Source organism: Urocampus carinirostris, chromosome 5 (assembly GCF_059441175.1).
Source record: "Urocampus carinirostris isolate Australia breed hairy pipefish chromosome 5, RoL_Ucar_1.0, whole genome shotgun sequence".
In the NCBI taxonomy this organism is placed as follows: Eukaryota; Metazoa; Chordata; class Actinopteri; order Syngnathiformes; family Syngnathidae; genus Urocampus; species Urocampus carinirostris.
The window spans coordinates 35,276,668-35,303,862 of record NC_142353.1 but is presented as its reverse complement, the minus strand read 5'-3'; the positions used below and the strand labels follow the sequence as shown (position 1 = coordinate 35,303,862).

Sequence of the window (27,195 nt, the reverse complement as noted above, 5' to 3'; positions counted from 1 at the left end):
AGCGGCGCCCCTTCAATTTTTTTTTTTTTTTAAATTTTTTATTATTATTATTTTTTAGACCCGGTTAATGGGGACCAAAACCACCCGCAAAAAGTGAAAATCTGCGCCTTTTTTTATAAAAATTAAAAAAAATATATTTTATTTTATCATTATTTTTTAGACCTGCGTAGCTCTGAACCCGCGAAAGTGAAATTACGAAGCAGCGACACTCCTTCAAAAATGCTTTAATAAATAAATAAATATCTTTTTTTTAATTTTTATTTTTAATTTAATTTTTTTATTATTTTTTTTTAGATACGCGAACGTCGAACCACAAAGTAGCGAGGTCCCACTGTACCCTATTCAATCGCAGTTTTTTTTTCATCATTTGCGACTTGTATGCGAAATGATTTACCGTAAATTCCAGACTATAGAGCGCGCCTGATTATAAGCCGCACTCAATGGTCTTTTAAAGGAAAAAAAATTGTGTACATGCATAAGCCGCACCTGACCGTAAGCCTCATGTGCCCACATTGAAAGGAGCTGTAGGTTGAAATATGTCCACTTGATGTTGCCAGGTGTCTCTCATAAATGCTGTACTTGTATTTCTCTCTCTCTCTTTTTCTCTCTCTCTGTCTTCCTCCCCTTTTCTCTCACTCTCAATCCCTCTCTTTCACTCTCCCTGTCTCTCTTTCTTTGACCGCTTTTTCTCTTTCTTTCTGTGTTGTTTTACCTTATTTTGCTCTCTCTTCCTTTTTTCCCTTTCCCTCTTTTTTCTCTTTCTTTCTCTCTCTCTCTTTCTCTCTTTCTCTCTCAATCCCCTTTTTTCTCACTCTTAATCACTCTCTTTCACTCTCCCTGTCTCTCTTTCTTTGACCACTTTGTCTCTTTCTTTCTGTGTTGTTTTACCTTATTTTGCTCTCTCTTCCTTTTTTCTTTTCTCTCTCTTTTCTCTCTTTCTTTCTCTCTCTCTCTTTCCCTCTCTCTCTCTTTCTCTCTTTCTCTCTCACTCCCCTTTTTTCTCACTCTTAATCACTCTCTTTCACTCTCCCTGTCCCTCTTTCTCTCTTTCTTTGTACCTCTTTGTCTCTTTCTTTATGTGTTGTTTTACCTTATTTTGCTCTCTCTTCCTTTTTTATTTTTCTCTCTCTTTTCTCTCTTTCTTTCTCTCTCTCTCTCTCTCTCTCTCTCTCTCTCCCTCTCTCTCTTTCTCTCTTTCTCTCTTTCTCTCTCGCTCCCCTTTTCTTTCACTCTTAATCGCTCTCTTTCACTCTCCCTATCTCTCTTTTTCTCTTTCTTTGTACCTCTTTGTCTCTTACTTTGTACTTCTTTGTCTTTTTCTTTCTGTGTCGTTTAACTTATTTTGCTTTCTCTTTCTTTTTTGCTTTTCTCTCTTTTTTCTCTCTCTCCCTCTGTTCTTCCCCTTTTCTGTCACTCTCAATCCCTCTCTTTCACTCTCCCTGTGTCTCTTTCTCTCCCTCTTTGTGCCTCTTTGTCGCTTTCTTTCTGTGTCGTTTAACCTTATTTTGCTTTCTCTTCCTTTCTCCATTTCTCTCTCTTTTCCCTCTTTCTCTCTCTCTCTCTCCCTCTGTTCTTCCCCTTTTCTCTCACTCTCAATCCCTCTCTTTAACTCTCCCTGTCTCTCTGTCTCTCTTTCTTTGTGCCTCTTTGTCTCTTTCTTTCTGTGTCGTTTAACCTTATTTTGCTTTCTCTTCCTTTTTCCATTTCTCTCTCTTTTCCCTCTTTCTCTCTCCCTCTCTCTCTCTTATTCCCCTTTCTTATCATTCCCAATCCCTCTCTTTCACTCTCCCTGTCTCTCTTTTTCGCCTTCTTTGTGCCTCTTTGTCTCTTTCTTTCTGTGTCGTTTAACTTATTTTGCTTTCTCTTTCTTTCTTTTTTCCTTTTCTCTCTTTTCTCTCTCTTTCTTTCTCTCTCTCCCTCTGTTCTTCCCCTTTTCTCTCACTCTCAATCCCTCTCTTTAACTCTCCCTGTCTCTCTGTCTCTCTTTCTTTGTGCCTCTTTGTCTCTTTCTTTCTGTGTCGTTTAACCTTATTTTGCTTTCTCTTCCTTTTTCCATTTCTCTCTCTTTTCCCTCTTTCTCTCTCCCTCTCTCTCTCTTATTCCCCTTTCTTATCATTCCCAATCCCTCTCTTTCACTCTCCCTGTCTCTCTTTTTCGCCTTCTTTGTGCCTCTTTGTCTCTTTCTTTCTGTGTCGTTTAACTTATTTTGCTTTCTCTTTCTTTCTTTTTTCCTTTTCTCTCTTTTCTCTCTCTTTCTTTCTCTCTCTCCCTCTGTTCTTCCCCATTTCTATCACTCTCAATCCCTCTCTTTCACTCTCCCTGTCCCTCTTTTTCTCTTTTTTGTACCTCTCGTTCTCTCTGTGTCGTTTTACCTTATTTGCTCTTTCTTCCTTTTATCCTTTTCTCTCTGTTTTTTCTCTTTCACTCTCTTTTGTTTCCCCCTTCTCCCTTTTTCTCCTTGTCTCTTTCTCTCTTTCTATTTTTCTTTGGATTTCTTTCTCTCTCTTTCTTTCCCCCTCTCTCACTATTTCTATTTTAATCTCTTTTGTTTCTCACGTTCTCAGACTCTTTTCTCTCTCTCTCTCTCTCTCTCTCTCTTTTCTTCTTCTCCTTTTCTCCTTTTCTCTGTTTATTTGTTCCACCTTTTCTTTTTCTCTCCCTCTCTTTCTCTTATCGCTTTTTCTTTCTCTTTAATCTACTAGTCTGGCCCCTGAGAGAATGTTTGTTCTACGGTGTGGCCCCCCGAGTTAAAATAAGTTTGACACCCCTGGTATAAAATGCACCCCAGGTCCTTCGAATATTATGTACTGATGTATAAAATATGTTAAACAATATAATCACTAGTAAGCCATCTCAGTGTGCAAATAAATTCCCTATGTTGAATTTGCTTGTGATGTATTGCAACCACATTCCATTGGCCAATAATTCCTGAAATCCCCCATTGATTTATTAATTCCCCCTAATCCTCGTGGAATCTCCCCGTAATTTTTCTCGTGTTTATCAGTGGAGGGAAAAAATATTCCACAAAGTCTGGAAAGTCGATATGTGTGCTTCGACCTTTCTCTTTCTCTCTCTCTGTCTCTATCTATCTATCTATCTATCTATCTATCTATCTATCTATCTATCTATCTATCTATCTATCTATCTATCTATCTATCTATCTATCTATCTATCTATCTCTATCCATCTCTTTCTCTCTCTGTTTCTTTCTCTCTCTCTCCATCTCTCTATCTATCTATCTATCCATCTATCTATCTATCTATCTATCTATCTATCTATCTATCTATCTATCTATCTATCTATCTATCTATCTATCTATCTCTATCCATCTCTTTCTCTCTCTGTTTCTTTCTCTCTCTCTCCATCTCTCTATCTATCTATCTATCCATCTATCTATCTATCTATCTATCTATCTATCTATCTATCTATCTATCTATCTATCTATCTATCTATCTATCTATCTATCTATCTATCTATCTCTATCCATCTCTTTCTCTCTCTGTTTCTTTCTCTCTCTCTCCATCTCTCTATCTATCTATCTATCTATCTATCTATCTATCTATCTATCTATCTATCTATCTATCTATCTATCTATCTATCTATCTATCTATCTATCTATCTATCTATCTATCTATCTATCTATCTATCTATCTATCTATCTATCTATCTATCTATCTATCTATCTATCTATCTATCTATCTATCTCTTTCTCTCTCTCTCCATCTATCTAACTATCTATCTATCTATCTATCTATCTATCTATCTATCTATCTATCTATCTATCTATCTATCTATCTATCTATCTAGCTCTATAACTTTCTATGTATCTATCCTTCTCTATAACTATCTATCTATCTGTCTATACATTTCTCTCTCTCTCTCTCTCCATCTATCTATCTATCTATCTATCTATCTATCTATCTATCTATCTATCTATCTATCTATCTATCTATCTATCTATCTATCTATCTATCTATCTATCTATCTATCTATCTATCTATCTATCTATCTATCTATCTATCTATCTATCTATCTATCTATCTATCTATCTATCTATCTATCTCTCTTTCTCTCTCTCTTTCTCTCTCTCTATATCTATCTATCTCTCTTTCTCTCTCTCTATATCTATCTATCTATCCATCTCTCTCTCTCTCTCTCTCTCTCTCTCTCTCTCTCTCTGTCTGTCTGTCTGTCTGTCTGTCTGTCTGTCTGTCTGTCTGTCTGTCTGTCTGTCTGTCTGTCTGTCTGTCTGTCTGTCTGTCTGTCTGTCTATTTATTTATCTATCTAACTATCTATCTATTTATCTATCGCTACGGCACAATGTACTATGAGAATACAGGAGTACTGGTTGCTGGAAATGGACCCCGAAACACGGAAGTATATATTGTATTAAAAACAGCTAAAATAGCCATTGACCATGCTAAGAATGTTTGGTGTGTATTTCTGATTACATGTTATAATCGAAAAAAAAACTGTGATATTCGACCACTAGATGGCACTGTGTTCTCTGATGCGAACGAACAGCAGTGCCGCAGAGAACAGCGTAGCAGCAAGTTACACATTTCTCGACGTATGATTTTAAGTTAACATTTGATAGTTTCGGTATTTTTGCCTATTATTCAAATCATTACGACTTACGAAAAACGGTAGATCCGATCATTTTTTCGGGATGTGGAAAAATATTCGAACATTGCTGTTAGTGAGATTTTGTATTGTGTGCACCTTTTTCCGAGTACAGGACAGCACTGTAGTACTTTTTTCTGCCACTACCGGCGTGTGGCGCTGTGAGAGCTCACTCAGCATCCACCCCGAAGAAGTAATCTGCTTCCTCTTTCTAGTTCATGTGTAAACATTCTATACTGTATCTCCAGCGCGCTAAGAACTTTGACATTTATATTGTTTATTAATTCGGGCATCCATTCAATATGGTTGGTGTGAAGTGTAAAGAAAAGGCGAGCCATTTCTTTTGAAATGAAAGTGGACTAAGAAAGCTTGATGCGGTTGAGAAAAGGGTCGGAACGCTTTTTTTTCGGCCACAGATGAGGACCTCTTGAAGCGCATATTCCAAGAGTAAATTACACTCAACTTTATTTATCTTTATAGAGCATATTATTTTATGAAATGTTTTTTTTAGGACAAAACAATAAAGGTTACTTAAACAAGCCTTAAACATACTTTTATAAACCTTCAACATACAAAAAATAACACTGAAGAAAGAAAAAAAAAGTAAGAAAAACTGAAATTTAACATAATTTGACCAATTAAAAGAAAACGTTAGCTTCTGACAATAAATTGAATCGACAGACAGGTTTCATTAAAAAAAAAAAAACTACTAATAATAAAAAAGAGGTCGGTTTTGTTTAAGAAAACACTCATTTTTGGTCACAAATTTTAAAAAAATGCTGGTTTTCGTAGGAAAAAGACAAAGCTAGGTTATTTGTTGAAGAGTAAGAAAAAGGCAATTCAAATTTTTAACAACAAGTTAGAAGAAGACATGAGTGGAATAAGAAAGCTTGATGCGGTTGAGAAAATGGTCGGATCGCTTTTTTTTGGGCCACTTTCTACCACGGAGGAGGAAGTAGCCGAACTCGGAAGCACTGAATATTACACACTGCCCCACAGATATTTGATTAAAGTCTTAGTACGACTGTGAACACAGTAAACCGATTGCAATTGTTGTCTTAGTCTTCATTTTACTGTTTGTGCACATGAGCAGTGGGATATTTTTAGTCCTCAAGGCACTCTGGGAATCGTAATACCATAATGAATTATACAAGCAAACCCAAGTTTACTCGCTTAAACACTTTTTGTATATTGGGTGATTATTTTCTTCCCCCATGGCCTAACGCCACATTTAAATCCATCCATATATAGTGTAAATCTATGTTTCTGCCTCGCCATGTAAGAGCACTATTTGTAAACAGGTGGTTTGTAGCGGCGGCACGGCTGCGCAGTGGTTAGCGCGTGCGTAGCACAGGTCTGAGGTCACGGGTTCAAATCCAGCTACCTGTGAGGTGTTTGCATGTTCTCCCCCTGCTTGCGTGGGTTTCCTCCGGGGTACTCCGGTTTCCTCCCGCATTCCAAAAACATGCACGTCAGGTTTATTGGCCGGTCTAAATTGTCACTAGGTGTGAATGAGCGAGTGAGTTGTCTGTGACTGGCTGGCAACCAGTTCAGGGTGTCCCCACCCCTGCCCACTGCCCGAAGATAGCTGGGATGGGCTCCAGCACCCCGGCGACCCTACTGGGGATAAGCGGTGCAGATAAGGATAAAGTTCATAGCAATAGAGCACAATTTTTGTCACATTTCGGGTCGGGCTCAATGCAGTAATCCATTACTACTTCGCTCTTTGGTGATCGCCGGTTCACTGCTTTGCGGATTTCGAATCTAATTGTGTTTATTGTCATTGATATCAGTTCATCGTGCATTGTCTTCTGCACCAGAAGAAAGCAAAGGCTATCAAAAGGGCCAGTTGTATGTGTGTGTCATTGTTGCCATGACACCCACTTGGCCACGCCCATGTGTGTCACGGTTGCCATGGTGCCCAATTGGCCCTGCCCGTGTTGTGCCAGCTGCGGCTCGTTTAGAGATTGACTTTTTGTGTATATAAAGCTCAGCGCACTCTTGCTTCGGTGTCAGCCCGTCAACAAACTTCTGCCCCACAAGACATGGGTTCTGTCCTGTTTTCCTGTGATATCTGCAGTCCGATATTGTTCCCGTTTATTTTTGTACTGTTTAATTTCGGGTTCCGGTTTTGTTTTCCGTCTATTTTTTGTCCTGTTGGTTAGTTTCTCCAGTTTTGGTTCCCGTCTAGTTTCTCCTGTTTAGTTTCTGTACCCTGATTCGTTATCGATCTCGTCGGTGTCTGGCGTCCTGTCCATCCACGCCAGACCGGCTTCGTAATGTGCATGACTCCCCATTTCCCATAAAATCAAAAGCTTGTGTGAGAACGTCACGCGATTGGGTCCTGTATCTGTTCTGGTTCTGACAGTGTGTGTGTTGGGTGGGTAAGACTATGATAGGCTGGTGTAGTCTTTTAGTCAAACAACGGGGCGGACGCACAAGTCAATGTAGTCACCAAAACTGCGGAGTATGGCGACTGCTAGTTTTTAGCAGCTTGTGACAATGAAATGAAATACATCGGATTTTTAGGAAAGTCAGAAGAGCGCAAAGATATGGTGATCACCAGCGTGTGCTCCGTGGATTGTTATCAGGTCCGGGGAAGGGACTGAGGCGGCATCGGGAGACAAGACGATTGCAGTGCTGCAAGTTGGAACTACTGCTGTCACAGTCTTGTTCCACGGACAGACTGAGGAGATCATTTCTTCCTCATGCCATGAGGCTCTTTAACTCCACCCGGGGGAGTAAAAGCCCACATTAAACCCCACCCCCACATTGCATATTACCCTATTTTTATTACAGTGTGTATTTTCCGTAGCACTATTTAAATACTATATATCAACACGTTATATTGGGTATTTTTTGTATTCTATATCTTTTATTTTATCTTTCAACACAATGATACTGCTGGAAGTGTGAATTTCCCTACAGGGATGAATAAAGTATCCATTTATCTATCTATCTATCTATCTATCTATCTATCTATCTATCTATCTATCTATCTATCTATCTATCTATCTATCTATCTATCTATCTATCTATCTATCTATCTATCTATCTATCTATCTATCTATCTATCTATCTATCTATCTATCTATCTGTCTGTCTGTCTGTCTGTCTGTCTGTCTGTCTGTCTGTCTGTCTGTCTGTCTGTCACTTTACATCTTTTTTCTATTACTCTCTCTTTTTCTTTATCTCTCACTTCATCTCTATCTGTCTGTCTGTCTGTCTGTCTGTCTCTCTCTCTCTCTCTCTCTCTCTCTCTCTCTCTATCTATCTATCTATCTATCACTTTACATCTTTTTTCTATTACTCTCTCTCCTTCTCTCTCACTTCATGTCTGTCTGTCTGTCTGTCTGTCACTTTACATCTTTTTTCTATTACTCTCTCTTTCTCTCTCTCTTTCTCTTATCTCTCACTTCATATCTATCTATCTATCTATCTATCTATCTATCTATCTATCTATCTATCTATCTATCTATCTATCTATCTATCTATCTATCTATCTATCTATCTATCTATCTATCTATCTATCTGTCTGTCTGTCTGTCTGTCTGTCTGTCTGTCTCTCTCTCTCTCTCTCTCTCTCTCTCTCTATCTATCTATCTATCTATCTATCTATCTATCTATCTATCTATCTATCTATCTATCTATCTATCTATCTATCTGTCTGTCTGTCTGTCTGTCTGTCTGTCTGTCTGTCTGTCTGTCACTTTACATCTTTTTTCTATTACTCTCTCTTTTTCTTTATCTCTCACTTCATCTCTATCTGTCTGTCTGTCTGTCTGTCTCTCTCTCTCTCTCTCTCTCTCTCTCTCTCTCTCTCTATCTATCTATCTATCACTTTACATCTTTTTTCTATTACTCTCTCTCCTTCTCTCTCACTTCATGTCTGTCTGTCTGTCTGTCTGTCACTTTACATCTTTTTTCTATTACTCTCTCTTTCTCTCTCTCTCTCTCTCTCTCTCTATCTATCTATCTATCTATCTATCTATCTATCTATCTATCTATCTATCTATCTATCTATCTATCTATCTATCTATCTATCTATCTATCTATCTATCTATCTATCTATCTCTTTCTCTTTCTCTTTCTCTCTCTGTCTCTTTCTCTATCTATCTATCTATCTATCTATCTATCTATCTATCTATCTATCTATCTATCTATCTATCTATCTATCTATCTATCTATCTATCTATCTATCTATCTATCTATCTATCTATCTATCTATCTATCTATCTATCTATCTATCTATCTATCTATCTATCTATCTATCTATCTATCTATCTATCTATCTACTGCTACGGCACAATGTACTATGAGAATACAGGAGTACTGGTTGCTGGAAATGGACCCCGAAACACGGAAGTAGATCTTGTATTAAAATCAGCCAAAATAGCCATTGACCATGCTAAGAATGTTTGGTGTGTATTTCTGATGACATGTTATCATAATCGAAAAAAACTGTGATTTATCCTTAAAAAATTGAGACATTTTTAAACAACCTCAAATATTGGAAGAGTGGAAGAAATTCTCAAGTGGCAAAGAAACCCGCCAGTCAGTCGGTTCACTGACCTTCAAGCAGATGGTCGGTGGTTTTGCCGACCGTCTGTCAGACGGTAAAGACAAAACGATTTTTTTTCTGGGGCGCGAGAAGACGAAACAGCAACGCGAGGTATCAGTTGGCAGCCAGCCGGGCGTCGAGTCGAAATGTGTTTTGACCGCATTAGGAGATCCGAAACATGTCGTCATGCGCTTCCACTGGACGAATATTGATCAAGAGTCTTCGGTACTGGTAATTGCCTCCTCAGAGTGACATCAGCTTGTTTTTTGGGAGGCCGTTGTTTCTTCAGACTCTGTAACACCAAAGAAAACTGTATTTCGGTCTTGAGTTTCAAATCAGAGTACGTACAGGTGCTTGAAATCCTTGAAAATGCAGGAATTTTCAAGGGTTGAAAAGTATTTGAATTTTTGGGTGAAGTGCTTGTCACTGCTTGAAGTTGTAGCAAATCACTATATAAGCCGCGGGCGCCCGCAGTAAAGCTTGCGACACAGTCACAAGTTTAACCCGGCCAGGCTGTAAGTTCCACAATTGTGACTTCATAGGGGTTTTGGGGTTTTTAAGGGTTATTGTTCTATCTTCGTTATTCATTATCCATTATCCGTTATCGTTCAGTTCATAATACGCTACAAAGCCTAGGAGCCGGGACACTTACTCTCAGCCAAATGGCCAAGCTAAGGTCCTAGCCCTAAAGCCTTGCTGCGATCATTGCAAATGCACCGTTCCCGGAGGTACCGCAATACCGGGCCGATGCGTGGAGTGGACAGAGCAAGCTCTTATTCCATCTCCGGATTGTGCCTAAATTGGACTCCCCTGCAAAAATGGACTCCCCTTTACATAGATAGTACACAAATTCAGAACCACAGATGACATCACATACAGAAAATGATACCCGTAATTAAAGTATGATGCAAACTTGTAAAGTCAGGGTCCCGTTGAAAGTAATCCAAGGAAACAAAATGTATATTTCCAGAGTTAAGGGTGGGAAAAATATATATCCACTATTGTCCGCTGCGACAACAGACATATCTACCGGTAACTCAGCTTTACCACATTTCCCATCAGCCCGCGTTTGCTCCGCTCCTTATTTTTGATTCGTCCGTAGAACACATAACAGAATAAATCTCTAAAATAAATACATTACAAAAATATACAGTTGCAAATACATATTATACATGGTTACACATATTTACAAAGAAAGACGGTACACTGAGAGAGTTTTCAAAGCTTTAATAATAATAATATAACTTTCATCCCAAATCGTGCCTTTGAAAGGTACCAACACGCTAGTAGGATCACGCTCGCAATGTATCAAACATACCTGTGAAGAAAAAGCATTCCGTAGATGAGAAATTCACGGTAGCTCGTCTTCAACTTCTCATAACAATCATCATCAAGAGTATCTTCCTCAGAACCGAAGCGTACCTTAACTTTGCAGAAAAAATATACTAAAACTTGGCGATTGCAGTCTTTCTTGGCGCACATATTCTACTAGTCTTGATCTTACCTTTTAGACTCCTGAGCCGCTGGTGGCCGTTAGAAAAATTCCATAAATTAGCCGCTTCACTGAATAAGCCGCAGGGCTGAAAAAAAAAAGTAGCGGCTTATAGTCCGGAATTTACGGTATTTTCATTTTGTTTCTGTCGCATTTGATGTTCGTTTTGCCGGAGATCAAAGGGATCAAAGCCAGGAGAGAAAGCTTACCACGTGTTGTGAGTCATCATTTTATTCCTATTTAGTTTCTTTTGTCTTTTATTAGCATATTTGGTATTGGAGTAATCCAAAAGTCATTGAATGTAATCCAGTTAAAGTAACCCTACCCAACCCTGCTGAAAACCTATTTATACGTTATGGCATAGACATTTCGAGATACGCCGAAACTGCAAAACCTGGAGGGTAATACTCTATGACACCATGAACTTTCCACTTTAATGAGACAGAGCGGAGGTTGTCATGGCGATATAAATTCAAAAAAGGACAAGGGCCCGTTTTCACACATCAGTGGAAATACTATACGAACGGGAGAAACCGAATGTCTGGGGGTCGCGTCGATCCGGCGTTATCTGGAAGGCGCTCTGAGGCCGGTCTCGGCAAAAGTTGCTCCTGGTGGTCACGCTCCAAAGGAAAAACCCTGATTTATATTTGTCGCACGGCCGTGCTAAGCTAAGAGCGGGGGAGGCCCGAGGGCGGAGGAATTTGGTGAGACGGCAGAAAAAAAATACAAACGTGGACTTCGGAATCACGCGTTGAGTACAGTGGCACCTGGACTCGCTTGATCCGAAATGTATTTTCTGTGTGAACAGCTGAAGGTACTGACTCGATTTTTTTTTCAAAGCTTCGCCTTCTCATGCTTTTATTTTGAAGTTTCTCCCAGTAGCTTAACGGCATGACAACATGAGATATAGCCAGATGTAGATATGGAATGTCATAATCCTCTTTTAAAGGTTATTGGGAAATAAATGTCAGAAGCAATATTCCCTGTAATTTTCCTTACGGGCCGGAGCGTTCACACAAAGTCGGTGAGCAACGCTTGAAACAACAGTGAGCGACAGCAATCCCAAGTGTGGCAACTAAATCATTATCAAACTTGTCCAAAACTTGACATCAAGTTACATTTTGCTGAGTTTCCAGCAATGCAAAAAAAAATTTCACTTTTGAATGGATTGACTCATGTATTATTGCAAAGGTTGTACGGCCTACAAACGTCATTTGTTTTTACAACAATTCTTTCACAAGATTTGCATTTCTTTTTTTTCCTGGCATCTTTTGTCGCATAATACTAACATTTTTGGGGGCTCATTGAGTCGGTTGCACGATACAGAACTGTATTTAATCACATTTTTGAGTGAAAGTACAATGTTGGCAACAAGATTGACTCGGTTTAATTGGAAATTATTTGAATGCAACACAAACTTTTTCTTCTTATTCCTGTTTTTTTCTATTTTTTTAAATTCCTTTAAAAAAATCTCATTGTGTTTATTTTTTCCGAGCTGTTACTTTTTTTCTTTTTGATCTCTATTTACTTTTTTTCCTTTGTTTCTTTTCTTTTTTCTGCCTTTTTTTCAGATTTTTTCCTTCTTTTTTTCTCTTCCTTTCGTTTCTTTTTTTCCTCAACCTTTCACTACTTTTTCATTTTGGTATTTTTTTCTTTTTTGTTCTATTTCCCCCCTTCCTTTAAGTCATTTTGTGCACAATTTTACATAATATTTGGTCATGTTGGGATGAAAGAAGCAAAAACAACATAAAGAGCCGTTTGGGACCCGAAAGAGCCGGTTCCTTTTAGTGAGCCGAGCCGAAGAAGCCGGTTCTCGAAAAACTCTACTAACTTTACTCAACTTCGTTCTCCTTCGACTCGACTTCAAAATACTGCATTTAGAACACAGCGTCAGGGGAACCCGTGTATTTTGACCTTCATGCACCGTAACTTTGACTTAATTCGCTTCTTAATTAGCAATTTCGAACCCTGATTTTTGTGCGCTGGCTAGATTTTCTTGTGCGCGGAAAAGCTCTGGGTAGTGCGCAATTGCGCAGACACGCAGCTTAAAGGGAACATTGCGCTGGCTAGATTTTCTTGTGCGCTGAGAATGTGAGGGCATTGCGCGATTGCGCACGCGCGCAGCTTAGAGGGAACATTGGTCAGAAGTATAAGGAAAAACCATGTATGGGCGTTGTAAACCATGAGTAGGGGCACCATTTCCTGTGGTGTGTCCTGGCTAAGTACAGCCTGGTGGTGCCCATCCCTCCCCAGGTCATCTAACCGTGTGTTATCAAACACATTAGTGTCAACCTCGTGTTTACTCGGGGGACACATGGTAGAAAAACAACTCTCAGGGGGCGAACTAAAGGATTAGAGAGAGAAAGTAAGAACATAAAAAGGGATCAATATTGAGTTGGATGGTCTCGCAGCTAAGGCAAGCAGCCGCCGACTCGATTTTCCCCCGTAGGCGAAGTAGTGCGCGGTGTATGCTGGGTACATATACGGCGTTTCATTTCCTAACTAATGTGTCAATCATCATTTGAATCGGTCACTATTGGCTAAAGTTATTTAGGGGGTAAAGGAGGCGGGTCCTTTTTAGCATTTACATGCTCATAAAGGCTAAAGCGGGGTAATAAAAGCTTGCACCTGGCCGAAAAATATGTGAGTTACAAGTTAGGTTGCTCTACGGCAGGGGTCGGGAACCTTTTGGACTCAAAGAGCCATAAAAGCAAAAAATATTAATTTTATTTTGGGAAAGAGCCACACCATATATTATGAGACAAATTTACTAAATTGCTAAACCCGCGCCCCAGACAAAAGCTTAGTCTTCAGCACATTTATTTTTGATGATTTGATAAAAATTATGAAAAGAGAATAATGCCAGAGCCCCTGTCCCAAAATCAACAAACATACCACTTTAAACTTGTCTCTTTCTTGCAATTACTCAAGATCGGTTCAACTCATTTTGACCCTTTTTTTTCATACATATTGGTTTCAAAACCAGATGCAAGCAGTTGTTTTGTAAAAACGTGACAACATTCTGCAAACAGGGAGCCTGATGTGCTTACTTTTGGCGCATACGGAGTGGGGCGAGAGATGGGAGGGAGTGCTTGCACTTTTTGCATAGCTCCACCCATCCCTCCCACTCACCCAATCAAATGACTAAGTTCTCTTCCGGTGTTTTGGCGTATTTACAGTTCTGTGGATTCATCATAAGGTATCTGAACACTGAACACAGATTATATAGTGAACTTTTATAGAAAGGATTCTTTAGCGTTGTACAGCCAAAACGAGTTTTTTCCCCCTTTTTTTGTGTGACACCTTGACTGTAAATTGTAGTGAAAAACGTGCCCTATATATACTGTGAAGTAATGCTCTCTTATTTGATATTGGTTTGGCTTTGCGTGTACCTGAGTTGAATAGACTTTTCAAGTTTTGAACAAGATGGAGAATTTTTGCACGCAAATTTGTCTCTGAGCCACAGATACTCATCGAAAGAGCCATATATGGCTCGCGAGCCATAGGTTCCCGACCCCTGCTCTACGGCATGGAGAAATCGTTTTTTACGAGTCTGTATTTGTAAACAGGAATTATGGGGCTAAACAGACAGGTAGCAGCAACAAGCAACGTCTATTGATGCAGATGCTTCTCTGATTTTTTTCTTTTATTTATCGGCATATTGTGTGTTTTGGAGTAAGTAAATATTTTAAACGGTTGGGTTTACTACACTCACGGATGTGAGAGACCATGGTTACGTATTATTATTGAAGGTGATGGCTGCAAGACGACTTTGGTGAGCTACCCTGGCTTTATATTTTCCCAGTATCTTTTTTTAGACTGATCTTGATATTTCTGTGACGAGTCTATTTTTAAATTCAATTCAATTCAAATTCTTTATTGTCATATGCACAGTAAAGAACCACACTTCCCTGCACAATTAAATTCTTCCTTTGCTGTCCACACGGTTGGCAGGGAAAAAGAAAATAGAAACTAAGAAATGGTTGGCATTTCTTGATCCCTAAATGTTTGACCGTTCTAATGATATGTGGAATGACGCATCTGAGTGATTGGTGACATCGTACAGACACCGCATCCGTACGTGTCTGAGACACGTATTTGCTTCTTTGCGAGCCGTCGGAATGTTAAGGGGTTAATAAGTTTGACTGAAATATCTGACTGTTTTGTTGACATTCCCACTGTAGCGCCTTACATTATGGTGCGCCTTATAATCCTGAAAATACGGTAATTCATTTGGCAGTGAAGGTTGTAAATGTCCTGCATTAACTTCGGATATAATACGGAGTATAGTAATCCCTCTCTGGATCACATTTTACCTTTTGCGGTTTGCATACTTTGCCGATTTTCATTGTGCATTGTGTTTGGCAGCAGACAACACTTAGAAAATGCTATCGCAGGGGCAGGTGGCGGGGGGCTGTGTGTGTGTGTGTCTGTTTGGTGGGAATGACTTTATGCACGACTATGATAGGCTGTTGTGTGCTGTCAATCAAACAGCAGGGCAGGCGCACAAGTCAATGTGCCCACCCAAAACAACTGTGAAGCCCGGTGACAGCTAGTAAAATGAATTCATCAATTCAATAGAACAGAAGAGCGCAAAGAAATGCTGATCATCACCGGGTGGATCCTGGATTGTTATCGAGTCCGGGAAGAGACTGAGGCGGCGTCGGGACAGAAAGGAATAGCGTTAGAACAGGTCCGGCTTACAGCGGCTAACAACTCTCACAAGTAACCCCTGCTGAGCCTGTATCTCACAGATCCATTCCCCATCAAATCTTTGGGAAACTGAGAGAAGGGGAAAGCAAGAGAGAAAGGGAGAAAAGAGAGAGTAAAGGAAAAAGGAAGAGAGAGAATAAAAGAAGGTAAAAAGACAGAGAGAGAAAGAGACAAATTGGAACAAAAAAGAAAAAAAGAGACAGAGAGAGAGTGAAAGAGAGGGAGAAAGAAAAGGGAGGGAGAGAAAGACGGAGAATGTGAGAAACAAAAGACTTGACTTGAAATTCTGTACAAGACTATTTGATAATGTAATATTTTAATGCTTTCAATTGTTAGACGATACAAATGTTTCACTAAATATGTAGTCACAATAGCATGGGTTTTCCAGCTCTATTAGTTTTATTATTTAATCGTCCCCTCATTACTTTGATAATCACATTATTCATTTAGCTGTAACAAAATGTATATTTCCAAAGTTAAAGGTGGGAAAAATAAATATCCACTATTGTCCGCTGCGACAACAGACAGATCTACCGGTAACTCAGCTTTACCCCACTTCCTATCAGCCCGCGTATGCTCCGCCCCTTCTTTTTATTCGCTCGTAGAACACATAACAGAATAAATCTCTAAAATAAATACATTACAAAAATATACAGTTGCAAATACATATTATACATGGTTACACATATTTACAAAAAAAGACACACCGTCTTTCATTGTAAATATGTGTAACTGATGTATAATATGTATTTGCACCTGTATATTTTTGTAATGTATTTATTTGAGACACTTATTCTGATATGTTTTGCGAATTAAAAAAGAGGGCTGACGGGGAGTGGGGTAAAGGTGAGTGAGACCTGTTGTCGCAGCGGACAATAGTGGATATATATTTTTCCCACCCTTACCTTTGGAAATATAGACTTTTTATTCCTTGGATTAGTTTCAACGGGTACCCGGACTCTGCAGGTCTGCATCAAACGTTAAGTACCGGTATCATTTTCCGTTCATTTTGCCGGCTGTGGTTTTTGGACTGTGTACTTTATATTCAGTTACAATCGCGGGACTCAAAGCCTGGTTTTAGGCCAACTTTGTGATTGTGTTACATGTTTTAATGTGGGCGCATGCGGCTTATATACGGGTGCGGCTTGTGTAAGTACAAAATCGGTTTTCCTCTTGAAATGTGGTGGGTGCAGCTTATAATCAGGTGCGCTCTATAGTCCGGAATTTACGGTAATTGTTTTTCTGAGTAACAGACAAAGAAAACAACAAACTGGAAAATATGATCTTGATGGATGACTGATTTACCGAAACAAGCTCAAATGTTTCTCAGAATGTTTTGCTAAAGTAGAGCTTTCCAGCTTGTATCCCCCCCCACACACTTCATATCTATAGTTGCCTAAGCGCAAAGATGTATTACCGTGTCCAAGGAAATCCACTTTGCGAAGTAATTTACTGAAACGTCTGCCGCCTGACTTTATTTAATGAAATACTGGCGTCGGTTCGGCATCTGGCGATAACAGCCGCCAGATTCCGGCTTGGTAATTCTCTCCGTACCTATAAAGATATCCGCCTCGTACACGGCGGCGGACTTGCGCTATATAAGAATGCATTATGTGTGCGGCAAAACCTTTACCTGCAATTTACTTTTATCGAGTTAAATATGTAGAAGTTTACTCGGGGTCGGCGAGGACGGATTCTCCATTGTAACGCGACGCCAATTAAGCCGGGTCAGAAGTCATCGGAAAGGCTTGGTTTATTTTGCACACGATGCTGGAAATAAATGAAGCGGCGGAGGTTTTCCAGCCGGCGGCGGATAGAAAGTGTCGATAAGAACCCCCCCCACCCGTGTCTGCATCATTAACACCGGAAAATAAATCAGAGTCGACGCGTGAAATCGGTATTTTTAATTTTCCTAGGCCGCCTGGATACGCGGAACGGTGCGATGCAATGCGATTTCTTCAGATACGCGGCGACCTATTGCAATATGTCCGTACGATATGTTCCGTGCGCTCGTTTGTAAGTCGAATTTGTAAGTAAGTGTCATGGTTGCCGTGGCGCCCGACTGGCCGCGCCCGTGTGTGTCACGGTTGCCATGGTGCCCAAGTGGCCCCGCCCGTGTGGCGTTAGCTGCAGCTCGTTGAGAGATTGGCTTTCTGTTTATATTAAGCTCAGCGCTCTCTTGCTTCCTTTGTCAGCCTGTCAAACGAACTTCTGCCCACAAGACGAGGGTTCTGACTCGGTCCTGTTTTCCTGTTGGTATATCCGGTCCGGTATTGTTCCCGTTTATTTTTGTCCGGTTCAATTTCGGGTTCAGTTTTGTTTCCGTCTGTTTGTTATTTTCTCCAGTTTATGTTCCCGTTTAGTTTCTCCTGTTTATTTTCGATATCCTGATTCGTTATCTATTTTATCTGTCCCGTCCTGTGCGGTATTGACCTCATCTGTCCGGTATCAACTCGATGAATTGGAATCGTTCTCGTCAGTCTCTTGTTTCCGGTCTTTCCACACCAGACCGTCTGCCTGACGTGCATGACTCCCCATTTCCCTTAAAACAAAGGCTTGTGTGAGAACGTCATGCGATTGGGTCCTGTCTCCGTTCTGGTCCTGACAGTAAGTTGCTTCAGTGCTATAGTTTGTATGTTTAAGGTTTATATAATTATGATTAAGGATTGTATAAGTAACCTGTATTGTTTTGTATTAAAAAAATAAACATTTCATAAAATAACATGCCGTATAAACATAAATAAAGTGAAGTTTAACTTACTTTTGGAAGATGAGCTTCAAGAGTTAGGCTTCTTCCTCCTCTGTGGTAAAAACTGGCCGAAATAAATCCCTGTATGTACCATTGTTCGTAACTCGAATGTTTGTAAGTAGGGGAGCGTCTGTATGTTGAAATAAACTGAGTCGGGATGGCGCAGTGAATTGGAATCGTGGAATTGTTTTTATTGGGAAAAAAATCGGGATTCATTCCACGAACGAGGCATGTTTGAGGGTGATTACCTCAAGGTTTCTTAATTTCCTCATGCTGAGGTTTTGAGTTTTTCCTTGCCCTCATGTAGGTTTTAGATCGGGGATGGTGTAATAATAGTATGTGGTTTGCAATAGTCTGTGCAGCCCTTTGAGACTCCTTGTGATTAGGGGCTATATTAATAAACATGACTTAATATGATTTGTTTGATACAAAATGTTTCTGATTGGTACCAATACCGATAATCGTTCAGATACTACTAGTACATTCCATTCCTGTTTTCAAAGAAACACCTTTATATCCCAACATATTTCCCCCACACATTTCGTATATTCAAAGGCAATTTACCACTACTTTAATTTTTGTTTCCAGGTTCATAAATGGTCACTCATATACCAGTATCGACTGGCACTGCTGTGCCAATATCTTAAAAAAAGGCTAGTATGGATATGAAAACAGCAGTTTTACCTGGTTGAACTTAAAGGGACAGTGTGCAATATTTAGTGCCTCCCAGTGGTTCAGAAAAACGTTCATTTTGTAAAAAAAAAAAACAACAACCTTAATTTGAATACTAGACAAAAATACATTAACAATTATACCAATATTATAAAAAAAATCCTCGGTTGAGAAATGTTTATATCCTTTACATAGTGGAATCCCCATTTGAGTCTCTGCCATGTTTTTCCAGTCCCAAGCTGCCACACTGAATTGTGCCACTGGGACTTGCTCGTACCTCGCAACGCAGTGCCATCTAGTGGTCAACTATTAATCTCTGTGGCTTTAAATATAGAGATCCATAACAGTCAAATTATAAAACAATTTACTGTAATTTCTAACCTTTTGTTTGACAAAAATAACTGGATTGGTTAAAGATCAGTATTGGTATAGATTTCTGTATCGGTAACAGTATCAGATGGGACATAGGGTGTTAAGCCTGGTAAGAAGTAATATTGCAATAATGTAAAATATGGTAGAATATATGGTGCAACCCTATATTAGAATATAATCATGTCACATGAAATATATATATATAATATAGATTATGGTTTACAGATCACTTAACTGCCTGAGTCGCACCCCTGTGGACGCAACTTTGGACAGCCTTCTCCACTGTTGATGGTTCCTGGACCGTTTTTGGGTCGTGGCAAAATTAGCACCAGTCCATTCCTTAATGTTGTCGTCCCAGTTCTTTTTAGACCTTTCTCTCCTTCTGCCCCCTTGGACAGTTCCCTGGAGAATAATCTTGGGCAGTTCTGATGATCATGTGACGTGACCATACCACTGAAGTGTCCGTCTGTGCACAGTAGACAACAATTCTTCGTAGGGTCCTCTGATGGTGTTTCACACCTCTTTGTTTTTCACATCGGCGACGTAAGAATTTTCCCGTAGGATTATGTCTCCGTGGCCTGAATTTTCTTTTCAAGTTTTTCTGGGAGAGTCCATGTCTCGCAAGCATAGAGCATGAGTTTGATCTTTAATTTCACTGCTATGTTTCTGACCCTCCAAATGGGTTTAGGTCTGGCAAGGTGTGGATTTTGCTATCCTGGTCCTGATTTCTGTTTCTGACCCCATTTCTGATATGACACCTCCAAGATATTTACATTTGGGGATAAGTTCTCGCTCTTGGTGGTTGATGGTGTTGTTTATGATGATACCTGTTGGAAGAAATCTCTGAGTTCTTGTTTTTCTCCTGCCGGTCCGTCAATAACATCAGCAAATGTAATGCTGACTCTACTTTCATGTTGGTTCAGTGCTTCGGTTATGATCCTCTCCAGGAATATGTCATATAAAGTCAGCGAGAGAATGCAACCTGGCATCTGTTCAATGGACTGAACTATTTTCTGGGCCATGTTGTACTTTCGCATAGTGGCCCACTAGGTGTCTTACCATACTCTTGTCAAACCCCTTCTCGAAATCCACAAAGACCCGACAGAGGTTTATTTTGGTGTCGTTGAAACTTCTCGCATTGGAGGCACAGACTAAAAATCTGTTCCGTGGTGCTCTCTCCCTCCTTAAAACCTGGCTGTTGTTCGGCACGGGTGTTTTCAGCCTGTGGTTTCAGTCTGTTCTGTAGGAACTTTAGCATAACATTACTTGCATGGCTGATGAGACTGATGGTTCTGTAGTTCTTTGGTAGAATAATGACTAACGATTTTGTCCTTGCAGATGACCACTGGCCTTTTGCCAGATCTTTTTGCAAATCTTTGTCAAGATGTCTAGAATTGGTTTACCGCCATTTTGTACGAGTTCTGACGGGATGCTGTCTTCCTTGAGCGAGTTCATTGCTGAATCTACTTCTTCTCACATGCCAAGCTTTGTTAACTCACGTCATTTATGGGTCTCGTCGCTGAGGCGTTTTGGTCATCGTTCAATCTACTAGGTAATCATTCTGTGTCACTCTGTGCTCCTGTTTCTGATCGTTTGAGTTAGGGTTTGCAAACCTCGTGGCAGGCATAAGTCGCAGAGCCCGCTTTGATGTATCCTCGACTCCTTTGATGTTTGAAAATTCAGAAACGTCAGTTCCTTTTCTTCCTACGTCTCTGTAAATAGATGCTTTTCTCCATTTTATTTTTGTGTCTACTTTTATGGGATCCAGAGTGTTCATTTTACCTATGAAAAGTGATGGTTACTCAAAAATCTATGGGTCCCAACAGAGATCTATGGGTCCCCTAAATTTAGTGTTATCGAGGTTGAAATTGTAAATCGGCGACAAATATTTAATTTAAATCTTTATATTCATTCCGTTTTAATCATCACAGTTTATTGGTAATACAAATCAGTTATCTCTTCAAGATTTTTCAGTTCACAACAATATTGTAAATTATACAAAATAATATTGCTGAAATAAATATATAAATCTTTATTTTTTTTCAGTTTTAATCATCACAGTTAATTGGTAATACAAAGCAGTTATTGCTTCAGATTTTTCCGTTCACAATATTGTATATTATACAAAATACCGAAAATACTGCCATTCAACTATCTTTAGCAGTGAAAGCATGGCCAAGTCTTCTTTTTGATGTCGTATCCGTTCATACTTGCCTCTCTCTTCCTTGCAGCAACAGAATTTCCATAGCTAATTTGTGGTTTTAATTGTCGTTGTGCCGATCCAATGTGCTTTTCTGAAAGTTGGTATTGCAAAATGATTTATGCAATCCATTTTTTTTGTCACACTGGGTACACGCATCACAGAACAAGTAGCCTCCATTATCATCCTTCTCATAGCGTAACCAGGAATACAATTTAGTCCATTTTGGCAGAAAAGTCCTTTTCTTGCAAGGTAAATTCTTTTTTTTCTCTTTCGTCGTATCGTTCGCTTCAACACCTGTGTTTTCCTTGCCTTTGCGATCTTCTGAAGAATTTCTCCACCGTTTTTTTCGTGCCGGAATTATTGCCGTTGTTATCACTTTCTGCATTATGTTTCGACTTATTACCGACACTGATGAAATTACCATTTTTTTGTTGATTTGCACCTAATACCAACTGTTTTTACGGAGGCATACTTCTCTTTCACTCGACAACCACCAAAACAATGACGTCATCTCGAAACAACGAGATCTCGTTTGCCGAGATCGGCGCGAGACCAAAACAACAATGGCGGATCTGCCTGACGAAATGTTTGGAGTGCGGTAAATCTTTGTTAAAAAAAGAAAAAGTAATCGGGTAATAATGACAATTTGGTGTCAAAAAAGTTGCGTCCCGGGGACGCACGTTGATTTGACACAATGCGTCCCCAGCAAAAATGATGCGTCTAGGACGCGGGGACGCGGGCAAACGAGAACACTGGATCCACTTCTCTGGTCACACCAGAATGTAACACAACACCACATCTATCACGTTACATACTTCCATAAATCTCTAATGTTTCAAACTAACTATATGAAAAACATGATCAAAAACGTTACGATACAATTAAATCAAGTCATGTTGATTTGAATAGCCCTTAATCACAAAGAGTCTCAGAATATTGCAAACTACAGACCATTATGACACCCTTCCCTGATCTAAAACCTACAAGAGGGCAAAGAGAACACGGATATTATAAACATAAAATATAGGTTATTCATATGCTATAGAATAGAATTGTGTTTTAAGCTTAGATTTAAACATTTCCAATGAGGTTGCAGATCGAATCTCAGAGGGCAGAGCATTCCACAGCACCAGGGCCTGAATGGAGAACGCTCTTAAGCCTGCGGATTTCTTCTTGGCTCTTGGGATCACTAGGAGACCAGCATTTTCAGAGCGAAGGCTCCGGACCGGAACATAGGAAGTAATGAAATCTGAGAGCTTTGAGGGAGCAAGTCCATGCATGACTTTGTATAATACCAATAGAACCTTAATATCACATCTTAAGCTAACAGGGAGCCAATGCAGGTTAGCTATAATCGGGGTAATGTGATCAAACTTTCTTGTCTTAGTTAAAAGCCTCGCTGTCATTCTTTTTCAACTCAATTTTTGTCTGTCCCTGTCTGCATCATTAAAACTGGCCAATAATGTACTTTAGGACTCTGAACATACTTTCCACAACTTCTCACATCTACTAGCCAAGAACTTTGCAGCGCTCTGAGCTTTTTTCTCGAGAAATCTGCAGATAATTAATCGCCCCCAGCCAAAGAAAAGCATGGAAAAGACCTCGAGTGCGTGCGGACGCAGATTTCAAAACGAGCTGTGAATCATCATCTTCATTTCAGACGGTTCCTATAAGCCTCGTGGTGGCTCCTCGTCTTATTTTTTTCGTTTTTGTTTCTGCTGTTCGCCGAATCGTTTCAATTCTCTCTCCTTGTTGCGGTTGAATCCAAACCTGGAACGAAAAACAAAGCATTGCTTAACATTAACATGATGTTAGACTGAATCTTTTGTCCGTTTTTCTGCCAATGACTTGAGGATTTTTTTTTCTGACCTATTTATTTCATGTTGACTGATGATGAAGAACAGACGTTGCCAAAATAGAAGACATTAAAAGAAACTACAGCTGTTATTAATACAGTATTTGGAGTAAATGGATTCAACAAGATATATTTTTATGTCTTGGTTGTCATGTGATAAAAACGTACGTCCCAATTAATAGTAAGGATTGAGGATTTTGATATAGATCCTGTATCATCTAAAAATATTCCGATATCGAACATGCCTAGCCTCTCTTGTGAAAAAATGTACCCTGAATAAAAAATACAGACTATGAAATTAAATACTGTTTAAGGGAGTCGTGAATGCGAAATGCACAACGAAATTAACGATAGTCTCTGGTACCATGAATACGTGTATTGTGATAATGAGGGAAAATCTATCATGATTACAGATGTGACTCACCTGTGCCCGCTCTTTTGGCGCCAACTGCTGCGGGCTCTGATTGGCTCCCTGTCCCTAGTTAAACCCAGTCCTGTCAGTCCCCGGTTGTCAGTCCGTCTGCGAACCTCAGTGTATACTAGGCAAGCCTTTTTCGACCCTGACTCCCGCCTGTCCCGTTTTTGCTCCTGTTTGTCTCTGGCTACGACCTGTTTTGATCCTGACCACGTCTGCTCTTCCCTCCTGGCTTACGACCCATTTTTTTTCCCGACTACGTCTACTCTCCTGTGCTGGCTTACGACTCATTTCCGACCCCGACCACGCCTTGCTCTCCCATTCCCGGCTACTGACCAGTTTTCCCGTCCCTGACACCGCCATTGCTCGCTACGGAAGATCCATTTCTGTGTTCGGATCACAAGCCGAGTACGAGAGCGACTTGCTTCCCGCGTCCAGCGAACACCGGATCGTGGGCGTAGCCCTTCCTCTTTCCTTCAATAAATCTTGTGGTAAATGTTACGCAATTGGGTCCTGTTTCCGTTCTGGTCCTCACAAAATCTAATGCCTTTATACTGTATATGCCATTTATACTAATGGTTTTTAACTGGTCTGCCTTCAGGACCCAGCATCCCACCCTAATTACACGCCAAAACCCGGATCAAGTAAAAATCTCAATCTTTGTTGAATTAAACGATTGTGGAGTTTAAACCAGAGATAATAAAATGTATTCTCATGTTTTTAAACAAAATAACTTCAAGAAATAATATTCCCTTTAATGCTCAATCAGCTGATTTTTTTTTTTTTTCCAAAAACACTTAAAGAGATGGCAGCACGGCGGCGCAGTGGTTAGCGCTTGTGCGGCACAGTTCATGTCATGGGAACCTGTCGTGGGTTCAAATCCAGCTCCAGACTTCCTGTGCGGAGTTTGTATGTTCTCCCCGTGCGTGCGTGGGTTTCCTCCGGGCACTCCGGTTTCCTCCCACGTTCCAAAAACATGCATTTCAGGTGAATTGGCCGGTCCAAATTGTCCCTAGGTGTGAATGAGCGAATGAGTTGTCTGTCCCTGTGTGCCCTGCGATTGGCTGGCAACCAGTTCAGGGTGTCCCCTGCCCACTGCCCGGAGATGGCTTGGATGGGCTCCAGCCCCCCGCGACCCTAATGAGGATCAGCGGTACGGCTAATGAGATGAGATGAGACGAGACTTAAAGAGATTCACTGACTATTGTTTTTTTTTCCAATTTGGCACAGAACGTGTAGTGTTTCTCCCCACAATCATGCAGATATGTTTCAAAATATTCTACGTGCCAAGGATCTCGAGGAATTTGTTTTCAAAGTAGACAAATTGACCTCATATACCCTAGAGCTGTGACGTGACCGGATGACAAGGAGAAAGGGAAAAAATGGCGCACTCTGTTTAATAAAAACAGACAGTAATCAGCAAATTCCCGCTCATAGAAATGATTGTGACTTTTCCTTCTTTGTTTTTCGCCACAGTTTCGCAATTATTATAATATTGTTCAGTGGGCTCCCGAAGGCTTCCATTTTTTTTTTATCTACGTTTGTCCCATTAGCAGTTGGCTTGCTGGCCAGCCTGCCATGCTCTTTTTTTTTTTCTCTCGACTGGGTTTGTTTTTGATGCTGCCGTGGCTTACAGTTATCCTGGCTGCTCACTGCATGTTTTCAGCCAGCCAGACTCCCCTTTTTCAGGCGATCTGTCCCAGTTAGCCGTTTTTAGCAGCCGGCTAGCCTGCCTGTGTGTTATTTGCCAGTTGTCCATTTTGACTGCTCGCCATTTGTTGTACCTTTGCTGCACAACAGAACGCCTAGGCATTCTACACAAAAAACTCAAAACCTTTTCGACTAGTTAGCATATAAACTAATAGGTTGACTGGCTTGTTAGGGTGCCGGTGTGCTTCACACGACGTACAGAGCTCAGGAAGTCAAAGACGAGACAGATTGTCTTTAAAATGCATTATCTTGGAAAATAATTGGAATAAACCAATGACATATATATGGATATTATACAAAAACATGTACTATTTTCTCAAATCTTGTATGTTTTAGAATTTGGGTATCCCTTTGAGTATCTTCAGGATTCTTAACAGACTCAATATGCAAAACATGAAATGAAAATCTGCAACATTTTTGTCAAGCTTGGCAACTCTTTTCTGCTGTTATGTCCTGCAAAAAGTGGACTGCACTCATGCAGCTGCAATCCATTATCCCAAATAGTCTATTCCTGCTAATGGGGACGGACAGATGGCAGTTTTAGTGATACTGGTAGTCTCTTTTTTTGTTTTTTTTGGGCTGTTATAAAATGAGCTTCACTCTTGCTGCTGCATTTTATTATCCCCAATCCCATACCAGTGCAAGCAAGGACCATCAGAAAGCATTTTCGTGGTTTTAACTTAGTATTTTTTAGTATTGCTGAAGTTGTTTTTAATAGCATTTTTATAGTATTTTTGTAGTATTACTAGACTTGTATTTTTTTTCATAGTATTACTGTCATGCGACTGGCTAGCAGCCAGTTCAGGGTGTCCCCTGTCCACTGCCCGACTACGGCTTGGACTGGCTCCAGCACCCCCGCGACCCTACTGAGGATAAGCGGTGCAGATAAAGGATGGATAGTACTGTCATATTTTACCTTAAAGAATTACACAAGTATATTTGTAGTGTTACATAATATTTTTGTAGCATTTCCTTAGTTAATTTTCATTTTCCTCTGTAGTTTTTCTGTAGTATTACCAGATTTCCTCAAATTTATTTTTTATGACGTGTTTGTGTTTTTTTAACTTTCCATGATAGTCCGTGCGCATTACATATACTGTAAAATCCGGACTATAGAGCGCACCAGATTATAAGCCGAACCCACTACTTTTTGGGTGAATTGCCACTTTTGTACTTACACAAGTCGCACCTGTATATAAGCCGCGTGCGCCCGCATTGAAATATGTGACACTATCACAAACTTAATCCAGACCAGGCTGTAGGTTACACAATTGTGGTTTGAACAAATTTATTGACACTAATAACAGAAAACAATCATGACAATCTCAACAGCAATTAAGCACATTCACAATATTATATGTAACTCAGTAGATAGTACATAATCCTAAAACCACAGTCGGCATCATGAAAGGGAAATGATACCCGTAATTAACGTATGATGCAGACTTGTAAAGTCTGGGTCCCGTTGAAAGTATTCGAAGGAAAAAAATGTATATTTCCAACGTTAATGTTGGGCAAAATATATACCCACTATCGTCCGCTGCGACAACAAACAGATCTACCGGTAACTCAGCTTTACCCCAGTTCCCATCAGCCTGCGTTTGCTCCGCCCCTTCTTTTTGATTCGCCCGTAGAACACATAACAGAATAAGTCTCTAAAATAAATACATTACCAAAATATACAGTTGCAAATACATATTATACATGGTTACACATATTTACGAAGAAAGACGGTACACCGAGAGAGATTTCAAAGCTTTAATAATAATAATATAACTTTCATCCCAAACCGTGCCTGTGAAAGGTACCACCACGCTAGTAGGATCACG

General features: G+C 40.0%; 1 protein-coding gene across 1 annotated transcript in view; it reads left to right on the top strand.

Annotated features, from left to right (window-relative positions):
- adamts3 (ADAM metallopeptidase with thrombospondin type 1 motif, 3) overlaps positions 1–27,195 on the top strand; it is a 325,580-nt gene that overhangs the window by 62,677 nt on the left and 235,708 nt on the right. Inside the window, exon 5 of the mRNA XM_088336583.1 lies at positions 12,481–12,486. Within this exon, the coding sequence (XP_088192709.1) occupies positions 12,481–12,486 (6 nt within the window). The remainder of the gene's footprint in view (positions 1–12,480; positions 12,487–27,195) is intronic.